General features: G+C 34.6%; 1 protein-coding gene across 5 annotated transcripts in view; it reads right to left on the bottom strand.

Annotated features, from left to right (window-relative positions):
- Nucleotides 1-19,503, bottom strand: part of LOC102697182 (protein diaphanous homolog 3) — a 461,123-nt gene that overhangs the window by 97,690 nt on the left and 343,930 nt on the right. For all 5 annotated transcript variants that reach the window (XM_069178992.1, XM_069178995.1, XM_069178996.1 and 2 more), the window contains one exon: nucleotides 10,591-10,714. In XM_069178992.1, the coding sequence (XP_069035093.1) occupies nucleotides 10,591-10,714 (124 nt within the window). The remainder of the gene's footprint in view (nucleotides 1-10,590; nucleotides 10,715-19,503) is intronic.

Genomic DNA, 19,503 nt, shown 5'->3' with positions numbered 1-19,503 from the left:
AGGAAAAACTGCTTTAACAGATCGGTTTGACTACTGCTGGGCCACAGCAATCCACCTCAACCAACAGAGAGAGAAAACTAAATATTTTGCTACCACGTATATTGTGCTTTTTTTCTTTGAATTTTGGATTTCAATCACTTTTTTATTCCCGTATTTTACCAGGTAAGTCAATTGAGAAAAAAATTCTCATTTACAATAACAACCTCGAGACCCATTTATCTCAGGGCATTTACTGGAGCAATCAGTGAAATACCTCGCTCAAGGGCACAACTCCCACGCACAGAAGGTTCTGTACTCTTTGCATGGTCACTTTTATGGTTTAGAAATGCAATGTACATCTAAACGTTCACATCCTGAATGTCAAATGCAGAGTGTGTATTTTCTTTCTGAATGAAAAAGTACAACAAAAATAGCAATGCATATATATATATGTTAGCATTCCATTTACTGCAGAACACACACTATTTCTTGCAATGGGCCTCAGAGGCTTTTGTGGGTTACTTAAAAAACCCAAAGGACTCCAGCATGGGAATTTTTTTTTTCATATTTATAGCACGGAAGTAATGAGGAAGACAGACAACATATGAAAAGTCTTTGGGAATTCCAAATTGTGTAATAAAACAGCAAACATCCTACAGTCTGTTGTACAATTAAGATGGCATTTATGTTAATTGCATATATAATTTTATTTAGCATGAAAGACATTTCTGCTTTTCAGTAATATTCAGCATTGAATTGAGATGAATAAGAATAAGGGGCAGTATTTTGTATTATCAAGTTTGCTAGAAATATATACAGTATATTTGAAAACTCTTGAACATGAAGGAAATGTATTCTAGTTCACACAAAAAACTGGGATTATGGCAGGACAGGGGCAGGGAAATTGGGAGTCAAAAGTAAGTAACATAACTTTTTTAAATGCATGGGCTGCTTTTAACAGCATTCTTCTTCACAAGATTAATATGATCATTTTAACAGGGTCTTCAAAGATGGATATTTCTGAATCCTAATTTATTTGGCTTACAGCACTATTAATACCAAACTAATTCTTCAGTTTCACTTTTATCTATTGCTTTAGAAATAATGAACCTCGGGAGAAATGGAGAAACAAACAGTACATTTGAGTTAAAATAAGTTACTGTAAGTATATTTAAGGTTATGGCACAAATAATATGGTATTTACATGTGTGATTTGAACTTGTAATTCAGGCTAATAACATTTTCAAGAACATTTTGTATTAAATCTGCAGAAAATTTTCAAGTTATCTGATAATTAAATGCAATGTTAAGATTTAACAAGTTAGGCATTAATTCAATCATGCAGCTATGGAAAAAGGACCTACAGTTTAAACTCAATGAAATAGTGCTCAGTGATGATATATATTTTTTTTAATTTATCATTTTAATGTTAACTCATGCCCTATTGGCTTTATTAAAATTTTAAAAACATTGCTGAATCATTTATGACTTCTAGTCTGGGCACTATCCATATTCTTTCCTCTTTAGAAGACAAATTTAAAGAAGAAGAAAATATTTTATTCCTTACATTAGGATTCCTTAAATGAGGAATCATGAGTACCATTTTAAGTTTGTTTCATCACTGCAACTATTAATAATTCAAAGTCATAAAAAAATAAATGTTGGATTTTTGTGAGGCCAGTAAAAAAAAAAACTAAAGTTATTCTTATGAGGGAAAAAAATAGCATACAAAGATACAACAGACAAAATACAAAGATCGACAACATCCGGCATCACATTCTCTCGACAACCTCTTACCTCCACACCTCCTCCCTGCTTGCCTTGATTTACTGGATCACTTCTAACTTCTCTCTACTTGACTCTGTACCCCTCAGTAAACTGGTTTTGCATATGAAATCCACAACCTGTCTATTAGATCCTATTTCCACCTCTTTGTTTCAATCCTGTTTCACTACTTTCTGCCCCATTGCCAGCAGTATAATAAATGAACCCTTGAGCACTGGTGTGATACCAACGGCCTTCTTAACCGCTCCTATTACCCCTGTACAAAAAAACAAACAAATGATTCTTTACAATCTAAACAATTTCCACCCCATTTCCAACTTACCCCTGTGCCAAAAGGCCAAACATGGATCTGGACAATATGAAAAACTTTCGCCCCATATCCAATGTACCCTTTCTTGCAAAAAATCTAGAACATGCTGTTAATATTCAGTTAAATAACCATCTAATTGCAAATAACCTCTTCGAAACCCTCAAATCTGGTATCCGACAACTTCATAGCACAGAAACTACCCTGGTCAAAGTCACTAATGATGTTCTCATGGTTTCTGATTCTCTCTTTCCATCCTTCTTCTTCTCAACGTCAGAGCTGCTTTTGTCACTATTAACCATGATATTTTTCTTTCTCGTATTGAGACTATGTTTGGAGTTACTGAGTTACTGACACTGCTCTTAAATGGTTAATGTCTTACTTCACTGATCTATGTCACTTTGTCTCTCTTAGAGAATTTAACTCTGAAATTGGATTCGTTCAGTCTGGTGTTCTTCAGAGCTTGATATTGGGCCCCCAACCTTTTAGTTTTTACATGTTCCCACTTGTTTAACTTTTAAGGTTGCATGGCCTAAATTATTATTTCTACGCTGATGGTACTCAAATCTGTGTCCAGACCAAACCTGTAACTGATGTGGCTGTCTCTGTTCTCTCTAATTGGATCTCTGACATAGATGACTCAAAACTTCCTTTATCTAAATTGTGACTAGACTGCACATCAACTTTGTAAAGCCAATGCAGTAACCCTATCTGTGCATGGTACTGTACTTGAGCTTCAGTCAAAATTGAAAATCCAGGGGGTGAGATCTGATTCATGATTGATGTTTGACCCACATGTTCAACATACTGTCAAAACATCATTCTTTCACCTCAGAAAAATCGCCAGACTACGTTCTATGTTGTCGCTAACTGTTGCTGAAAAGTTGGTCAACACATTTGTCTTGTTTCGAATTGATTACTGTAATGCTCTACTCGCTGGGGTTTCTAAATTCACATTGAACAAACTTCAGTATGTCCAGAATTTGGCTGCCTGACCAGGTCAAGTGCAAGCGATCACATACTCCTATCCTGCAGTCCTTGCACAGCTTCCTGTCAGGTTTTGTGTCAACTTCCAAATCCTCATGATCACTTATAACGCACTGCATGGCTTGGCTCCTCAGTACCTGTCTGAGCTACTATCGTCCTACTCTCACCTCACGACCTTCGCTCTTCTAATTCTGGTCTCCTGTCTATTCCTCATGCCCATCTACACTCTATGGGTGACAGGGCCTTCTCCTGTTATGGCCCAAAGCTCTGGAACTCTATCATTAAGAATATCAGTCACCTTTTATAAGGTCTTTCAAATCTAGACTCAAAACCTTCTTTTTTAGAAGGGCCCTTACTTAACTTTATATATCCCATTGCTCCTACAGTATTCCATAACCCCATCTACTATCTTCTCTTATTGTGTATTTTCATTGTGTATACAGTGGTGTGAAAAAGTTTTTGCCCCCTTCCTGATTTCTTATTTTTTTCATGTTTGTCACACTGAAATGTTTCAGATCATCAAACAAATTGAAATTTTAGACAAAGATAACACAAGTAAACACAAAATGCAGTTTTTAAATGAAGGTTTTTATTATTAAGGGAAAAAAAATACAAACCTACATGGCCCTGTGTGAAAAAGTGATTGCCCCCTAAATCTAATAACTGGCTGGGCCACCCTTAGCAGCAACAACTGCAATCAAGCATTTGCGATAACTGGCAATGAGTCTTTTACAGCACTGTGGAGAAATTTTGGCCCACTCATCTTTGCAGAATTGTTGTAATTCAGCCACATTGGAGGGTTTTCGAGCCTTAACCGCTTTTTTAAGGTCATGCCACAACATCTCAATCGGATTCAGGTCAGGACTTTGACTAGGCCACTCCAAAGTCTTCATTTTGTTTTTCTTAAGCCATTCAGAGGTGGAATTGTTGGTGTGTTTTGGACCACTGTCCTGCTGCAGAACCCAAGTGCGCGTTAGCCTGAGGTCACGAACAGGCCGGAAATTCTCCTTCAGGATTTTTTGGTAGACAGCAGAATTCATGGTGCCATTTACCACATCAAGTCTTCCATGTCCTGAAGCAGCAAAACAGCCCCAGACCATCACACTACCACCACCATATTTTACTGTTGGTATGATGTTCCTTTTCTGAAATGCTGTGTTACTTTTACGCCAGATGTAATGGGACACACACCTTCCAAAAAGTTCAACCTTTGTCTCGTCAGTCCACAGAGTATTTTCCCAAAAGTCTTGGGGATCATCAAGATGTTTTCTGGCAAAACTGAGACGAGCCTTTATGTTCTTTTTGCTCAGCATTTGTTTTCGTCTTGGAACTCTGCCATGTAGGCCATTTTTGCCCAGTCTCTTTCTTATGGTGGAGTCATGAACACTGACCTTAACTGAGACAAGTGAAGCCTGCAGTTCTTTGGATGTTGTTGTGGGTTTTTTTGTGACCTCTTGGATGAGTCGTCGCTGCGCTCTTGGGGTAATTTTGGTCGGCCAGCCACTCCTGGGAAGGTTCACCACTGTTCCATGTTTTCGCCATTTGTGGATAATGGCTCTCACTGTGGTTCGCTGGAGTCCCAAAGCTTTAGAAATGGCTTTATAACCTTTTCCAGACTGATAAATCTCAATTACTCTGTTTCTCATTTGTTCCTGAATTTCTTTGGATCGCAGCATGATGTTTAGCTTTTGAAGATCTTTTGGTCTACTTCACTTTGTCAGGCAGGTCCTATTTAAGTGATTTCTTGATTGAGAACAGGTGTGGCAGTAATCAGGCCTGGGTGAGGCTAGAGAAATTGAACTCAGCTTTCCAAAGATGTGATAAACCACAGTTGATTTATGTTTTAACAGGGGGGGGAGGAATCACTTTTTCACACAGGGCCATGTAGGTTTGGATTTTTTTTCCCTTAATAATAAAAACCTTCATTTAAAAACTGCATTTTGTGTTTACTTGTGTCATCTTTGTCTAATATTTCAATTTGTTTGATGATCTGAAACATTTCAGTGTGACAAACATGCAAAAAAATAAGAAATCAGGAAGGGGGCAAACACTTTTTCACAACACTGTATATTATGTATTGTTTTTCTTGTCAGTTTGTAAATTGCTTTGAGAAGTCACCATTAAAGGAGTTACATAAAAATAAAGTTTATTATTTAAAGGTAAGCCTCTGCATAACAAATTCTTAATTCTTTAATTGTTATTGTTAATCATTTATGATCACTGGTTTACAGAGATGCGGATTTTACAGATAAACATTCGTTTAAATGTTCTACAAAGAGCACTCCTGACCTCTTGCAGACACTACCATCAGAATCTTTTCCCTTGCATATGCTCTGTCCTTGGGGCACTTTTGACACTTTTTTACATATTTCGGGGATGTCCAGATGTTGTTAGGTACCTGAATCAGGTTTCCTTTCCTTTTATGTGTACTACACCAAGCAAGTATATTTCGTCTTAGCATTCTTACTAAATTATTATGTACATTTTTGTTTTCCACAGCAGAAATGGATGCAATAGACTGATCTTACAAAAGCTAAGGAAATATACTATAGGTATAACTCTGGGCTAATTCAGATTCTCTCCTCTGACTTCACTGGATCTTGTCATGTCTTTACATTATTTGCACTGAGTTTTCCAGTTCACTGATTTCAGATCTATAGTTGAGGTTTGGAGTGCTGCTGTTGACGTGGTCAAATCCTTAAGGCACAGTACTTTGTTTTAGCCATTTATGGGTGCTTTGCTAGGACTCCATGATTAGGTAGCACTGCCTGGAAAGTGGATATGATTTGCCATGCTTTAGTTAATAAAGTTAATAAAAATTGTTTAAAAAAAACAAATGTTTAACAGTAATTAAGCAAAATAAATGCTAGATACTTGATTAATCCATTCTAAAATTACAGAAAAGCTAATAAAAAGAGAAAAAAAAGAAGATTAAATGGCATTATGAATTGCTATTAGACAAAGTACCTTATTAAATTATATGGCAACTTAAAGAGCCATTGAAATAAATTAAATTGAGAACTGATTTATATTTGTAGAGAATTACCATTCAATGATGATGATGAATGCACTTCTAACAACAGGAAACTTCATACAGACATAGTGGTTGAAAGGGTATTTACCAAAACACCTTCACTGCTGTTGTTAAGGTTAAGCACATTCTTTTGTAGTCCAAGAGTTTACCAACCTACGCATTTCACTGAATATGTCCTGTTTGAGGAGGACAAAAGGACTTGAATTAAACATTCCAGCCCAACTACTTTTTAATCTGTCCTTTTTTGTTTGAGATCATATCCTTTGCAATGCACAACACAGAAAATTGGCCCAGATCTGTTGTTTCCTATCTACCTAATTTGCTCAAAATACCTTAACACCAGCAGCTCTGTCAATGACAGGAAACTATCTCAGGCTAGGATGTGGCTGCAAAGCCCATTTCCCTCTTATTAATGTTCTACACATCACCCACCAATGCAATGTTCTATCTCTATACTGTACAGTATGTTGAACCTGTAGAAACCATTACCAAAAACAACTGTAATTTTCATGTCATAACAGCCTGATGAGACTTTGGTAAAGACAAAATGCTGTTTTAAGCTTAAGTTATGTCAGAATGACATTTTTCAGCGATAGTGTAAGCACACTATTTGCAATGAATGCTCTCGATCTATATAATTTATTTGAAATTCAATGGCATAAGCTTTGAAGTTGACTTAATTAATAATTAGAATCATCTGTATTGATCAGTGTATGTTTTTCATTTATTCTGAAATACAATATTACCATCATCATGAATTCAGATTTCAAATTGAAATGACATGGTGAAGTGTACAATACTCTCAGCTGCTTTTCCACTACATTTCGTTTGATCGAACTACTGTATTTGTAGGTTGCCTTTTGAATGATGTGCAAATTGCCTTCAATAGTGCCATTTGCAGTTTGACTTTTGAATGAGGCACAAACTGTAATCACATCCAAACTATAATCATCTAAAGTTGAGTGTGAGGTCTGTGAAATCAATGGAGCTCTTTCACAAATATTGGTTCATCTCTCACTGCCTTTATAATCTGTAAATCTACATGTAGTATTAAAATGCAATCTATTATTAATTTTCCTTGCTTCAAAACCAATCTGCCAGCAATTAGGGTATTCAGCTTTTCGTGGCTTTTTCAAGCTCAGCTAGCAAGCAGGGGAAAATAATGGGACATATCCAAGATATTAACACATTAGTGTCATAACACTGTATTTGGAAAGTGGTATTACATCAACCTCACATATTTAAGGTCCTTCTTTAGAGTTAAACAAAGTTGAAGTAATAAGATTATCCCTTGATGAGACGTCCATCCAGTGCAAGTTAACCCTCCAGAAACCATGGTATCAGGTAACTATGGCAACACAGGCAGAAGTTCTATCAGAACAACTACGTTAAAGGACATTACTAAAGGATGTAATAGCTGGGTTCAGCTCCCTAACCACTTAACCACAATGTTCCCTGAGAAAGGGATATCGATATACTGATTAATGCATGGCGATTGAACCTCAGTTTTTATATATATGAAATTTACAAAGGAATTTAGGTATAATCCATTTTGGGGCTTCAGATTTCAGACTCATTATGAACCTTAGTATATTTATTCATCAATTTTCTGTCCATTTGTCCTGGTGAGAGTAAAAGTACACCAGTATATAAAAAAATATATATTTGGCAACAGTCACCTCAATCACCTATTTGGCACAGCTTCTAACTAGTGGATTGTTTTTTAATGCACCACTGATCTCCATTTATAAATGTATGGGCATATCAATTCAAAATAATTCATGTTTTATATCCACAGCATATCCATAGTAGAATAAAAAGTGAATACTTTCTATGAGCAAAGAAAACAAAATCAATAAAGAAACACGAACATATAACTTCTTTTCAGAAACATAATTCAAAATTCAACTGGTGGGCTTTTGTATTTCCTCAGGGACTGTCACCCCGAGATAACTCCCCCTGGCTGATCTTCTGAAGGTTAAATGGCGTCATGTTTCATTTTCTGCTGACAACTTCTTTTTTTTTTTCTTAGAAATCTTGGCTTATTTCCTTGATTGGAATACAAAGCTGCATAAAGCCTTTTCTGGCTTGCGGGGCTGAAAATACGTTAACATATTTGAATGATAAAGCAATAGGTGAAACGCAGATACCTGTTTTTTTTAAATAATTGTCAGGAATATTTGAAAACTGGAAAGGGTGCCAACATGAGAAAAGACCCAGTATAGTGGTTAACCTGAAGTAAATGAAGAGATAAAGGTCATGTTCCTCATATCCCCTGGAAATCGCTTTAAGGTAAAATTCGAGTCTAAATGCACCTTTATTGGATAGCCCCAAAAGAAAAAAAAAACATTCCCTTATGTCTCTTCTTTCAAACAATGTGAAACAATGTGAATTCTAGTGTAGAAACAATAGATACCGTCTAAAGGTAGATGAGATATTTACACTTGACAATACACTGCAAACTGCTCTAACATTGAATGTAAAAGACACTATATATGACATACTGTATATAAACATTTCCAGTAATGTGAATACTAAACAAATTAAGATCAAGTGTTAATATGTGGATTACTTGTCATCTAATATGTTCCAACTAAAAGCATACAATAAAATGACAAAACCACAATGTTTCAGCAAAGACATTTTCCATTCCTCCTCTAATCACAAAAAAGGAAATCTTTAACTGGACTAAGTTCACCTGCTTTCACGTCTAAAAAGTCAACTAAACCTTTATGTAGATAGGTTTTGTAAAAAGATTATGAACTTGGTCTACAGAGAAGACAGCAACTGTTTGCACATCAGAATTATAAAGGGATTGGGAATTCTAATCAATTCATTTCATTAAAAGCCCATTGACTGTGATATTTAGTGACAGAGTAGGCTGCAGGCTGTAATTGGTCTCAGAATGACAAATTGTTTCCATCATGGCAACATCCTTCCTGTTTTGGATTTCTTGCAAGCTGCTTTTTCTGAAAACTTTTGTGGGATTCTACACAGCTTCCCGTCTAAAGCAGAAAAGTTCAGACAGCTCCAGACAACCAAGTGCTATGCTGCAGCCCTAACCTTTTCATCAGACTTCCTTTGCTTAAGTAATATATCGTACCTTGAGAGCACTTCCCTAATTAATGTGCTTGCCAGGCATTACTAGAACCATATCCAAGACTTTTAAATGAGCACCAGTCTTCTGGGACAGGATGTAGAGGACTACTACATGTATCATTTGAGAGCTTGATTTTACAGAACACAATCAAGAGCAGGTAAAAAAAAAAATTGCATCTGGCACTTAATTTAGGCAGATGTAGAGTAATTTACTAAAACAATGGTCAGTCATCTAATGACTTCCCACGATACATACAGATACATAGGAGGCTTATGTTAGCTAAAGGCACTGTTATTATTTTGTTGTCATTCTTAATTTACTTTAAAATATAGTGATAGACTGACAGAAAGAAAAACTGATAGTTATTGATCCGATGGAAGCAAAGAGAGATTTGTATCACATAGGGGAGAGAAAAGTTATCTAAACAAACGATATAAATCTTAAAATATAACTTAAAAAAAACGTTAAGGTAGAAACATGATGTTTAGACATTCACATAATGTAGAAAAATGACGTTTGCAAAAATACTAAGATTTAAGATGAAATATAGGAGTAACTTTTGTCAGCCAGTGGTATTTTGACACTCATGATTCCAAAACTTACAAACTCGCTAAAAAAAAAACTCAAGGGTGTGTCTGGACTTAAATTTAGGGGAACTTTTTATTATAGAAATAACCTAAATGTTTAACCAAAAGAATGGTAGAGGTAGTGCTATGAAAGAACAATTATGATGATCGTATCCTAGACATTTCTAAATAAAAAAAATAATATAAAACTTTTAAAACAGTGTATTAATGCTTCTGGCAATAATGAAATAGATGAAATAGAGATAAACACACAGATGGCTGACTGAGCGTTCAGACAGAAGATAACATTTTGAACACATCAGGCCCGTTTAGTTGAGAATAAAAAAAGGGTAAAAGCTGAAAGGAGAGGATGTTTTGTTTGTAAATCTTTTTCATTTTTTTGGCTAGCGTACTATTTAACTATTATCTTGGTGACATTTAAAGAATTGTTGAATTGCAGTGAAGATGAAGGATCTCTGCTTTGGACTACCACGTTACACACTGCAAAAGTCAGTGACGAGACACTAGTCTCTAACCAGTCTGGCAACTGCAGTTAATAAATTAACCTTTAAACAAAAAGAACATTTTACAATTAAAATACTTTGAAACCATAATTCAAAATAAATAGGAATTACATCACCAGGACTGCTTAATATTAAAATCAAAATATGTTTCAAGAAAGTAAGTTCTGAGGTGTCCTTGTCTGAATAACAGAGTGGAAGCTGACAGAGCACTTATACAAGGATTATGCAAAAGAAATCTGAATGTTAAATAAATCTATGACTTAAATGGCTAATGCTAAGTGACCACTGTAACTGTCAGGAAGGATATGGTCATCTTTGTGACAAACTTGTCATGCATGTCCTCCGCAGGCGTAAAGGTCTCTAAATCCTTCTCAAGCTGTTGAAGCTGCCGCTCCATCTGTTTTAAGTTCTTCTCCAGGTTTTCTGCTGAGACTGAAACCGAAGAAAAAAAGGAATAAATTAAACCAGTTGACATTCTCATTTCACAACGCACTAATTATGCAAATACAATCGGACAAATACAACTCCAAAAGCAATCAAGCATGTAGGTATATAATAATGCTGCTTACATGCAATTTTATTCTTTAATTTACTTTGTCTTCTTAGGAAAAAAATTATAATTTATTAAATTTAATCTAACAGGATACTTAGAATCTCACATATTAATCCATTTAATTTTCCTTTTCAAAATTTAAGCCCAGTACAAAATTACCTGCGCTGACAATGTGATTTGTTAAGCAGTCAATTCCTTACCAGTGATTTATTTAGACAATGGGTTTGTAAACAAAACTTTGTGTGCATTTTAATTTAAACCTACTCAAAACAGAATCTTTCAAATAGATCATCAAAAGCATTTGATAAAAATATATGAAAGAAGTCAAAAAGATTTATGGTTATGGTTAACTGAAAAAAAAAAAACTGACAGCAATTGACACACTTCTGTCAGGGACAAATCACGTCAATTGTTAAATCAAAATAATGCACAGATTTTGATTCCATTAGGCATGTGTTAAAAATTTAACAATATAAATTTAAATGTATTTAAATAGTTACTACTTCAGAAATAGTAGTTACTATTAGTTAAATAGTTACAACTTGGAAGCTTTATTTAAAATGGAACATTTAACAAAGGTAAAAATGATTTTTAATTATAATTGAATGAGTTAGCCATGATAATTTAAATTGATGCATTAGGAAAAACTAAAGTTTGCTGCATAATTGCCTTAGTTTTAGATTGTTAGCCTGTTGATGAAAGAGTAGATTAGCTAATTGATATGTATCTGTCCCACATTCTCCTTATTTTCAAAGCCACAGCCTCTTTACGTATCAGTGGAACAAGCAATATAACCAATGCAAAGATCAAAGGTGACTTCACAAAATGATACATTCCTCTTCTTCAATGTACACAGAAAAAAACAGCATAGATCCCTCGAACCAAACAGGGACAGCTGGCATACCTTCTTTTAAAATAAGTTTTCTGTCTGTACAACAGAAATAAAATGAAAATAAACATCTTGATTTTGACACAGCCTTTAGAAGAGCGATTTCCATATATCCAATGTGCTCTTTTCACAAAGAAATGCTGCTGTCTCAGATGTGGAAACCACATGGCGATTGTTTTTAACTTGAAACAGAACAGCAACATTACATCTGAACCCTTTTGGCAAGCCCAACATGCAAATGTTATTTTATTGTGAGCGGTATTCCAGCTTGAGTATTCAGCACTACCTTTGTTCCCACTGATCACCCCAAGACAAAGTTCAGTTTTGAGACCAACTGCTGCAAAGCTGAAATCTTTAATCAGAATCAAGTTCCGAGATACTGCTACAAACTGAAAGCTCACCACAGCCATCTCTATTTTTCTAAACATCTGCTTGGTTTTAAATAGACTATGCAAGTGGCTATCGATGACAGTACAGAAGAATCAAACCCTTTCCATTTATTTCTTACAAGTCCAAAGAATAGGCCTTTTTGTTCTAACATCCACTATATCATAAAAATCACATGCACAAATCAAATGAAAAATAGATGGGGGAAAATTAAACATAAGCAGAATCTCTACCTTTGAGCTAAACACCCAGCATACTGGTTACAATATCTCAACATTATGTTTATAAGACAAAAATAATCAAGGTGCTAGTTTTGCTCAATACATTTTAAAATGTATGCTAAGCTTTTGTGCTAAAACAAGTTTGATGTATTTTTAAAATAATTACTATAATCTTAATTTCCTGATGATACTTTACCTTAAAATCAAAGTGTAAGATGCTATTATTATAAAACAGCTTATGAAGAGTTCATGAAGCTAATGATGCTACAGACTTAAGTGAAATGGAAGCAGTATTTATGTGTGGTCCTCTAAACTGAAAATAAAAATATGTACATTAAGGCCTATGATATGTTTTCAGTCTATGATAAAAAAGTACAACAGTGAACAGAGCAATACAACTGTTTAATATGGCAGTAAGGCTTTCAAATATCTTAAGAACACATTTGCATGCTTAACATTCTTCCCTTTATTGCACTTCTTCATGCACTACAGGCAGGTGTGAAACACTTGAAACAGCACTGAAGGTTGTTTCTCTGTGAACTGCAGATCAGGAATGGGAATCAAATATTCAAAGATAAGCAGGAGAGAACTCATTACTTCTAAATAAAACACTGCTACTAAACCTAAAGGATTTCTTTGTTAGGAAAAAAGTACACTGTATATATCACAGAATCTTACCAATCTGATGTACTAACAGGTCACTAATATGCAATTATAGCTCTTGCATAGCCTGTTAAATTTATTACTGTAGTGTATACTGCATTATGACACAGTGGTGTATCTGATGTCTTTTATATTTTTGCATTCACTCCACCAATAATTACTTAATTTTATTTTTTGTCTTTCTGATAAATAAACAGAGACATCAAATGTCACTTTGGTATTGAGACAATTTGTTACAATGCACATTTGCTACAGCTGATTTACAGCAGGACAGTAGCACTTATTCCCTTCACTGATTACCTTTCTTCCCATGTGGGGACACGCGCCTCATTTGTAGAGGTAAAATATGTGAGGGACACCAAGTAAATGACAAGATGTTGTTTTCAGATTTGAACATGTTCTCCCATTTCATTTAAAAATTAGATGTCCTGCTTTATTTTAGGTATAGTTCCAGGTACACAGTAACATAAGGGAGACTGAAATTAAAGACAATGAGAAGGTTCTGCGGATATAATCTTTGCACATCAGTAATCATCTATTAAGCCCAGCCTACATACAAGGAGTTAACATTTAATTCATCTGCACAAAAAGACGTTTGTAATTAATCCATGTCACTGTTATAAGCACTGTTATTTTTCATTCCATAAAAAACATAATATAATGAAAAAAAAGAGAAACTTTACCTTACAGAAACAGAACCTAACCGAAACGGTTACTTATTACAATGTAAACAACAAATGTGATGTTGAAACAAGTATACTTTAAAACTTACACAACTTGAATCACAGTAATAGAGAAAAGAGAAACAAAAACAAATGTAACAAATGAAAATAAAAATCCATTGATTTCAGCAAATGTTTAATAAATACATCAGAAATATAAGAGACTCACTGTAAAATTAATCTCAGCGAGGCTCCCCTAATAGATGGTTAAAGTCATGATGTGAAATGTTCAGTCTCAATACAAGATTTATATTCAAGTTTAATTTATGTTGTCTCTTACATTCAGCTATTGAAATGTCGAGACCCTAAACCTTATATTTCTTGAACTATAAAAAATAATACAATAAGCAAAAAACAATCCCAACTTCAGACGTGGGATGAAAAATATAATTATATATGAAGAGATAAGTTGCCATCATCTGATCAGGTTTATAACAGGTTTTTATGGGCAACAGTCCACTAAAGATGGTTGACCAATAATTTGGCTAATTATGATGTTGTTGTTTAAGAAACTTAATGCTCATATTTTAGATAAACTATGCATACTTCCCATTTGGTTTTACGTTGGTTTACATTGTTTTGTTTTATAATACCACCAGGAAAGTAACCGGTTAATTACATTTGGAATTAACACATCTTAAAATTCACTCAATTAGTGTGACTGCAATTCCAAATCATCACAATGCTGTAGGACAGTAGTAGCAGTTGTAATTTATCTTCCTTAAATTCTGTAGGAAAAATACAAAGTACAGTACACTAAGTGCGTGCATACATAACAAAAAAAAAAAATTAGAATATTTCCTGAAGGTTCAATGCACAGGTCTTCTTTATTAATATCTAAACTGCAAGATTTTATCACGTTCAGAACCTATTATCTTTATCAGGTTTCTTTACTCCAGTGGGATTTAGCGACACAGGCCATGGTTTTCAAGACATTGGAGCAAATAAAAAGGAAAACAAGAAAATAATGGGCAAGACAAAATAGAAAGACATGGATTGTGTCTGACCCTTTCTGTCTTTATAGCTACCAAAGAAAAAAAACTATGTGAATGTAAACACAGATTCTACTTTAGGGTCTCTACATTGTACCTTTTAATCTATCTTTCCTCTATTAGCCTGCAGCAGGAGGCCCTAAACAACATATGTTTTCTGAATAAGTTGAGGAAGATGTGATGTACTACTGCTGACAACCTTCCTTGTAGCTATACAGAATGTCTGATAACGTATCCACTTGGTGAATACTAGTAATAGTTTTAAGTGCCAGACAGCTGACTTCAGTAATGAGAATCTTTTAAAAGGACGTGGCTGTGTTTTGATATCACGCTGCTTTTAACTAAGAAATGGAAATTATTTCACTTTTATTTTGCTACAAAAAGACTAAAAATACTGAAAAAAAAAACGTTTTTTGCAATACAAGACAAAAAATTGATCCATTATATGTTACACAACTGTGGTGCTTCTAGAAAACAGATTAAAAAACAATATGCCTATGACAATCCTTGCCACTACCACGATGCTCACCTCCTTCAAGGTATGTTAGGCTTTTTTCTTTAAATAATAGCCCATGTGAATAAAGATTTAATGTGCACGGTTTAACAGTATTTGCTTTTACAGTTTTGTAAACAGAGGTGTTACAGAGAAACAGGAAAGATGGAACAAGTGGTGATATAACAATCAGATACTGAATTTTAGCCAAGTTGAATTGAGGGTGTGACATGACCATCAACAAGACATGGACAAATGCAGGACACAACATTTAAATTAACTGGTGCAAATCTTTAATGATTAAAAGAAAAAGAAGTGCAGAATGTCCATTAAAACAACACATAGTGCAAACAACACAAAAAAAACACTCCCTGTCACCCCACCTAGGCCAGGCAAATAAGCCCCCCACCCCAGGACAAATCTGACTAACACGTGAACCCTATTTTACAGGGTGAAGCGGCTGGTTCTTTAACTTGAAACAGGATGGAGGAGCAGACAGAACAATTCAAGTCTGTAGATCCACAATAGGCAAAAGTAACACAAAACACAGCCTTATAACAATTAAACAACGTTAGGCCACACAGGTCATGCGACAAGGGCAAAAACATCCAGTAGCTCCTTCTCATAGACTGTCACAGAAAAGATATGGATCAGACTTATTAAAACATTCAAAGATATTTTGTTAGGAATATACTATATATACAACCAAATTCAGTTATCATGTACAGGAAAATGCATAGAGAAAGATATGGGAGATTTCAAAGTAGATTTTAATTTTCCTTACACAGACTGGGAAAAAAAGAACAATTGACATGTCAGCAGCTTAAACTGGAATCTCAAACATACACATGACTGTTGACAGCTTTGTTAGTCAGAGCACCAACTACAAGGAGTGTCTCCATTGATATAAAGTAGAGGTGGGAGAGCCATTATGGAACTGTGACCATAATACAGAATGTTATAAAGTATATTTTGAAACGGTACAAAAGCTTTGTTTTCTAGACCTTTGTCCAAAACAATGTTTTTGAATTATGCCAAAACACGAAAGTGAGTACTTACCATCACACATAATGTGTTTTACTGCTAACTTGAAATTTCATGAAAAATGTGGGGAAATTTTTTGTTGGTTTGATTTGGAATTTGTACATTCCATGTATACACCTGGACACAGTTTTCTTATAGATATGAACTCCCCTTATCACTCTGTTATAAGCTGGAAAGTTACATTATTTAAGAACACAATCTGAATGTATAGTGGGACCCTCTTTTATGTATTTGGTTAGCTACAAGTGAAACATGGAACCTAATTTATTCTTATTAATTCTGACTCTGTTTCTTTAGTTCTTATGGGAAAACCTCCCCATTTAAGTCAAATGGGCAAAGTGTATGCTCTTAGGCTCACACACCCTGGATATTCCTATTTATACAGTACATCATTTTGCTGTATGTCTTGATTTTCTAGTCCCTAACCTTGATATACATTGGTATAAAAAAAATCTGTTAAACTGTGAATCAGTAATACATACTTGAATTCAGACCTGATTAATGGACAGGAAACAGAGGGTACAGATAAAGGGATATACAGTATGTTCAAATTGTGGTGATGTAATTAGGGGAGTACTAGAGGGTTCTGTATTGTCAGCCCTGTTCTACCTATTTTATATTAATGATATAGATTCAGGTATTGTTATTAAACTAGAGTAGTTCTCAGGTTAGAGCAGAAGAAACTGCAAACATTGTAGAAGCTGTAAAGGAAATTAAAAAAAAACTGTCACATCTTCAATAATCAAGCTCAGTATCGCATGGAGGTTGGAAAAGCATACATTACAAATACTGTGTAAGATGGGATACACCGAGTTTGAAGAACCAACTTATGGAAAAGACTTAGATGTTTATAATGATTTTATGTCATTTATGTCTACTAGACAATGTGCGGAAGCAATATCAGGCAGATATTATAATCAGATAGAAAGGCAAAAAAAAACTTATTAGGATTCAAAAACATATATAGGTATTAAGGAGTTAAAACTTTAATTTAAATCAAGGGGAGTTATGTTAACATTATACAATTTAGTTACCTTGTAGCAAAATAATGTCCTACTCTGACATACTAAAGAATCTGTGCTTTTTAGTTGGACTATGAAGGGTCCTGGTTTAAGTTTTCAAAATCACTCCAATTGATTTTTTTATAATGAATGATGAAACACATAAAAAAATGGCACCTATAGAAAAGTGCATTTAAAACTGTGAACAAAGGGCACTTCTTAACACAAAGGGTTCTTGGGTTCTGAAATAAGTTACTAAATTGTGTAACAAAAACTATTAAAATCAAATAGCTACTAACAGACAAATAAGGTAGATGAGCAGAGCATCCAATCATATGTAACCTTTCTTAAATTAACAAGGTACAGTATCTTAAAACAAAGGCCATGCCTTAACTGTTTGATGGAAAATGGAAAAGAAAACACATTCCAGGATTAAGTAAAATTTACTGGCATGAATTAAGATATGAAGAAATACCATAAGGGAACAAGCTCCAAACTGAATGCAATTTCCCCAAAAAATTGTGGTTAAATAATTGTGAATATACTACATTTGTAGGACATGTTCCGGGTGAATGTCAATCTTTGCTAGTGATTTAGACAACTAAGAATTTGCTCTATGGTGATTAAGAGAATGACATCTGAGAAAGCTTGCTAGGTGCTTGGCCAGTAATAGGAAGCACTTGGTTCCTCTTAGTCCTAAAGGAAAACTTGTCACAAGCTTGGTAATTTTCTGAAGAGTGATTTGGCCCATGGCATTTTAAGTAAAGGCTGTGTAAGTCACCTACCGGCATTGCATGACTACTGTGAAATTTTGCAGATTGAATTTCGTATTGACTTGCTTGTCAGTCATCTAGACAAGATATTTAATGAAATACTATGTTCTAACATTTTACAAAATGAATAAAAAGCCATTTCTAGAAAGAAAAAGTATCAGTATTTTCTAAAAGTATTTTATCAAAATAATTTCACCACTGAAATTATCTATATAATGAATACACACAACAATGCTGAGAAAATAGTTTCCATAACATTTACATTTTTTAAACCAGAAAACCTTTAGCTTACAGCTTTTTTTTTAGTACATCCATATTAAATGTCTACAACCTCTAGCACCCTCTTATGGAATACACAGTACTATAAGTGAAGATAACCATTAGTGCATAACTAAGCTGATTATACCACTACACACTTGGATACAGCCTTTTCTGGTAGACCTGAATGCATACGCACACTGGTAATTTGCTCTCAAAATGAAATTTGTGCAGGCGTCCGGCCTGTGGTAGATGCTATCTGCTCACTTGTGGGAATTACTGACAGGAGACAGCAGCAAGAGCCTAAGTTCTTCTCGAGTGCCTTGCTTTGTGGAGCAGAAGATAAATATACCAATATCCCTTTGACTGAAGTCAGAAAAACGAAATAAATAAGAACAGTGATAAGTGAGATTATCAAGTAATGCATGATGGATGGTAAATTTTCTCAAAGCATGCTTGAAATAAGCCTCAGATCATGAAACAAGGAAAAAAAGCATATTGCTTTTAACACCCAGAATCGGTTCTAGAATATTAAAATGCATGCGGTCTAAAGAAAATGGGGATTTTTGAAGGATTACTTTCATAGACAAACTACTTACAGAAAGAGAAGAAAATCAATGTAAGCCATGGTAAACATCTACAAACTATAAACAAGTCAGAAGCAAAGGTAAGTTGGGTATGGTTTCTTTCCCCTTGTGACAACAAGAAAGTAAGGCAAGCCCTAGGCAAGAAAGACTCTCGGGACTGAAGTCAGACTTTCTTTTTCTTTCCTACAGTACTTGTCAATTTCAATTTTTATGCCCTTCCCTCAAGGAAGTATGAAGTAAATTGCATTAAAAACACATTTCACCTGAACAGCAATTCAAATTAGATTTCCACCGAAAGTAAACAATTTCCCCCCTTTACTATATTAACTAGATAGGGTGGCTAGGTTAAACACTAACAAGTTATGATATCACCACAAAACATGTTCCAATAAACAAATGTTCAAAGATGAAACATTAAATTAGCAAAGATGCCAGTAAGATTTCTGTCTGACAGAGCAGTCACCTAATTAGAAAACATTTCTCATTCGTAAAGTGAATGTGTACTTTTGTCAGACAGCAGTCATAGCATGTTTTCATTATGTATCCTCGGCAAAAGAGAACTAAATGGAAATCATGGTAATTCAGATATTTGTAAAATAAAATTGTGCAATTTCAGACTTTAAAAGAAATTAGTACAA

The sequence above is a fragment of the Lepisosteus oculatus genome, chromosome 15 (genome assembly GCF_040954835.1).
Source record: "Lepisosteus oculatus isolate fLepOcu1 chromosome 15, fLepOcu1.hap2, whole genome shotgun sequence".
NCBI classification, from domain to species: domain Eukaryota; kingdom Metazoa; phylum Chordata; class Actinopteri; order Semionotiformes; family Lepisosteidae; genus Lepisosteus; species Lepisosteus oculatus.
The sequence above is the reverse complement of the archived record's forward strand: the minus strand, read 5'-3'. Positions and strand labels throughout refer to the sequence as shown.